Consider the following 4,567-nt stretch of genomic DNA (forward strand, 5'->3'; position numbering starts at 1 on the left):
AAGAAATTCGAAATAAATTATTTTGTAGTTTTTATAAATATTAAGGGATTTCCATATAAAATTTTCTTTGGCCTAAATTTTAGGTTAGGGTGAAGATATTAAGATGCGGTTTTCGCAAGCATATTTAGGCGTCATTAAGCTATTTTTTTGTATAAAAAAATTCATACCATTGCATTTAAGTTTTTTGAGAAAATTAGTCATTTGTGTCAGAAAGCCGAAAAAAGCCCTCTAGCGGCGAGATGTAAAGCTAAATAAACATGAAATATAATAATATTCGTAGCTTAATAATAGCTCTTTTCAACTAGCCTAAGTGTAAAAACACAGTGGACGCCGATTTCCTGCTTACCGGCAGCCAGCGCCGATCGGCGCCTATAAGCTTCTATAATAAATAATGCTTTCAAGTTAGCAATAACACAATAGAGACAGGCTCAGGCTTGTTGGCGCTGGTAGTCGGCGTCACCGGTTTTACCGGAATGATTATTTAGTTCTTTCTAGCCGGTTGTTCGTACAGGCAGACAGATACAGCTATGGATATAGAGATTTTAATAGCATCAGTGTATAAGAAATGCCCAATATGGGATAAGAAAAGTAAATTACACAGCAATAGAAATGTTGTTGACAAATGTTGGAAAGAAATTGCTGAAGAAATGAAAGAGGATGGTACGTATGAAAATATATATCTATTATTTCGTTTATTATAATATTATTGTTTTTATTTCTCTAAAAATATGAATAAATAGATTATTATTTATCGTATGACAGAGTGATGTTGGAAAAATATATTACAAATATATCTCTAATCGTTTTGGCTTCATTTAATGGTCGTCCTGTTACTTGCCATCTATTGTGATCAGGAATATTTAACCTTACATCTGTCAAATGTCGTTCAAATCCTTCTTTGTCTATTATAGTGTTGTGAAGAATACATATACATTTAATTATATGATCTGCAGTAGCTATGTCAGTTTCAATGCACTTTAAAAGTAGTCTCCATTTAGCACTCACGATACCAAAGGCACATTCAATAGTTTTCCTTGCACGAGATAAACGTTTATTAAAGCACTCTTTCTCAAAATTTAAATCTCTTCCACCAAATGGTTTCAAAAGATAAGGAAGCAAGGGGTATGGTTCGTCACCTATTAGTACAAACGGTGCTTTTAAGGTAGTTTGAGGCAGATACGCTGGTTCTGGAATATCCAGTTGTTTATTCGATAGCAACTTATACAGTTCCGAAGATTGAAATGTACCACCATCACTTTGTTTGCCGTATCCACCGACATCTATAACTATAAATTTATAATTTGCATCTGCTACTCCTTGTAGGACCACAGAAAAATATTTTTTATTAATAAAAAACATTGACCCTGAATTTCTAGGGCAAAGAATGCGTACATGTTTTCCATCAATACTGCCGATGCAATGTGGAAAATTCCAAATATTGTTAAAATCTTCAGATATCTTTTGAAAATCATCTTTCGTGGGCACAGGCATATGGACTGGTTGCAGTACTTTCCACAATGCAGCAACTGTTTCTGTTACAATTTTTCCCACAGTAGAAGCTCCAACCCTGAATGAAAATGACAGCATTCTGAAAGATGTGCCTGTAGCAAGATACCTGCAAAAAACATATTTTATTAGAACGTGGTTTTGACGTTTTGATAAATGAATGAATGATTACAAATGGTCAGTGAGGGGTGTAAATTAAAATTATCCTGAAAGTATATTTTTAGAGATGGTAAAATCATAAGATAATGAAAGCAAACAATAAATTTGAAAAAATTATTGAATTTTGAATAATCAAGATATTTACAAATTTTTGATACTAATTATTTTTATTTCATACTTTTTAGTGCATTTTGAATTTCGGCGTCGCGTCGGTGCAATTTTTTACTATGTAATTTTGTTTCAGAAAATAAACTGAGGAAAAAATGGAAGTATATCAGGGATCAATTTTCCGTAGAATTAGGAAAATTTCCTCCTCCACGTTCAGGTGATGCCGCAAATGATACTCCGACATCCAAGTGGCCATACTTCAAACTGCTCTTATTTTTGAAAGATACGGTAATGCCTAGAAAGTTGAAAGGAAATTTGCCACAAGTAAGTGGTCGTACTGAAAGCTTTGCAGAAAGTCAAACTGAAGCAGAAGAGTCGATTCAGTCATCGATGGAATTAGACGAGACCAGCTTTTGTTCCACTGAAGATGTTGTACCTCCTCAACGAAATGCTGGCGATGATATCGTAGAAAATACAAGGCAAGAAAATATTGAAACACCTTCGAGAACAAAAAGGAATACTGATGTATCTTCGACACCACAATTTTTATCTAAAAAGAAACGAGGCCCAACAGAAATATTTAACGACTCATTATTAGAAATTGAGAAACAAAAAGTAGCATACCTAGAGTCAAAATCTAAGCGAGCAAATGAGAAAGAAGATGAACACCTCTTGTTTTTTAAAAGTCTTCTGCCTCATGTGAAAAAAATTCCTGAGTCACGCGTATTAGCTTTTCGATGCCGGGTTCAAGAGCTAGTTGAACAATTTTCATACCCGCTAAATAGGTTCGAATCTGTTCCATCTACGATCCTTGGTCCTTCAACTTCCAACTCATCTATTTCCAATCAATCACTGAATTACATCGATCGAAATCGTTTCACTGCAGAAGAAGAATGTACAAGTCTCATTTTATCAAACATGGAACAACCTGAAACGGTTTCTGGTACTTCCGAATGTCCCCCACCACTGTCCTTCTTTTTGAAATAAAAATTTAATCAACCATTTTAAGTCTTATTTTTGTTGAAACAAAACCAACATATGTAATTATTTGCTAGACGTTTTGTTAATAGTAAATGATTTGTTTGTTAGTAACCTACTTAAAATATATACTCGTAAATATTATAAAGATACTTACCTCAAGGTAATGACTAATCTTTCTTCTGGTAAAATGGGCTGACTGTGAAGGTTACACCAGTTTTTAGTTAGAAGATGTTTAACTTTTTCTAGAATATATTTGAAGGTTTCATTGTTCATTCTGGTGTACTGAAAAAAGCGGTCAGGGTCATCTGTCAACTTCTTGAACAAATGATGATATTCACCATAAAGTACCCTCTCACGATTTATAGAGTGAACACCAACTTTTTTTCTAGTAATTATTTTAGTTACAAGGCTATCTAACGCAATAAATTCATGGTCAGATGAGCTAGATGCCATGTTGACGCGAAGGTTAACCTGGAACTGACAAAAGGCTGGTTTTTATTTGCTTTTTTCTCGTCGGCACTGTGTCCGCACTAAGTGCCGAAATTCGGAACCGATCGGCGCTGGTTTCCGGTAAGCAGGAAACCGGCTTTCACTGTGTTTTCGCCCTAAGTAAACGATCACCAGGAGTGGGACTCCGTGTATTGTGGAAATCTATCGTCGCTTGCTACAGTTGATATCAACTGTTTTGGCGAGAGTCGCCAAGTTCGTAACTCCGTGTCACAGTCGCCGGCCGTTCGTGTATTTTCGTAAATTACCATCGGAATGAAAAACATCGCCTAAGATTCTGGTGATTTCTAGGGATTTTTTATTTTATTTAGGGGATTTTTCTACAAAGCTGCAAGCCAAAGCATATAATTTTTGTTTTTGTTTTGTCCTCGGTGTGTTCTTATCCCATATTATTATTATTATTATAAAAAAATATTAAAAATATTGTACTGTTTTGGTGAATTTTGTTTTTTTTTATATAAAAGAGTATTTCATTCTTTGAGGCCTTAATTTTCTTAAAATGTTGCCTATAAATGTGGCAAACATATTAGCTGCTGAGGAGGAAGAGAGGCTGGAGGATTTGCGTTTATCTAATTTAGAAAGGAGGTAGAGTGGATGAGGGAATATGAGGGAAGAAAGTGATCCTTTTTCTATTGAGGAAACTAGATTCAAAGAACTATTTAGAATAAATAAAGATATGGCCCGGTTCTTGTTGAATGGTATTTTGGCTGACCTAGAGAGGGGTAATAACCCTGTAGCAGTGCCCAGTCATATTAAATTTTTTGGAACCCTTGCTTTTTATGCTACGGGATCCTATCAAAGGGTTTTAGGTCGTAGCCATGACATTTCGGTTTCACAGCAAACCATGTCAAAGGCAATTCATGAAATAACGACTGCTCTAGTAAATACATTTGCTGGACAATTCATTAAATTCCCACAAAATCGCCAGGAAAAAAAGAATGTTAAGGAAGTTTTTATGGCAAGCAGAGGTTTTCCAGGAGTGATAGGTGCCATTGACTGTACCCATGTGGAGATTATCAGACCCCAAATAGAAGAACACAACTATTTGAACAGGAAAATCACTCCAAAAATATCCAAATTGTAAATATTTTTATCAAATGAAAGCTTTTACTAGGTCATAACATGCATTTCTCATTGCTTTACAGATTTGTGATCATAACTTACGAATATTAAATATAAATGCTCAATATGCTGGGGCTACACATGATGCCTACATTTGGCGACAGTCAGGGGTAAGAGCTGTACTAGAAGCTAAATACTTAAGAGGTAAATAGTAAAAAATATTTTCATAAGATGGTAGTAAAGC

At 34.9% G+C, this 4,567-nt stretch overlaps 1 protein-coding gene across 1 annotated transcript; it reads left to right on the forward strand.

Moving 5' to 3' along the window:
* Positions 1-307: 307 nt before the first annotated feature.
* LOC126749347 (uncharacterized) lies at positions 308-2,760 on the forward strand. Its single transcript, XM_050459018.1, has 2 exons — positions 308-660; positions 1,910-2,760. The coding sequence occupies exons 1-2, from the start codon at positions 528-530 to the stop codon at positions 2,758-2,760; spliced, it is 984 nt and encodes a 327-aa protein (XP_050314975.1). The 5' UTR covers positions 308-527.
* Positions 2,761-4,567: the final 1,807 nt, after the last annotated feature.

The sequence above is a fragment of the Anthonomus grandis genome, chromosome 24 (genome assembly GCF_022605725.1).
Source record: "Anthonomus grandis grandis chromosome 24, icAntGran1.3, whole genome shotgun sequence".
NCBI lineage: Eukaryota > Metazoa > Arthropoda > Insecta > Coleoptera > Curculionidae > Anthonomus > Anthonomus grandis.

Coding starts and splice junctions, on each gene's coding strand:
- LOC126749347 (XM_050459018.1), top strand. CDS start 528: ATGGATATAGAGATTTTAATAGCATCAGTGTATAAGAAATGCCCAATA. Junction 661..1,909: donor TGAAGAAATGAAAGAGGATG/GTACGTATGAAA, acceptor ATTTTGTTTCAG/AAAATAAACTGAGGAAAAAA.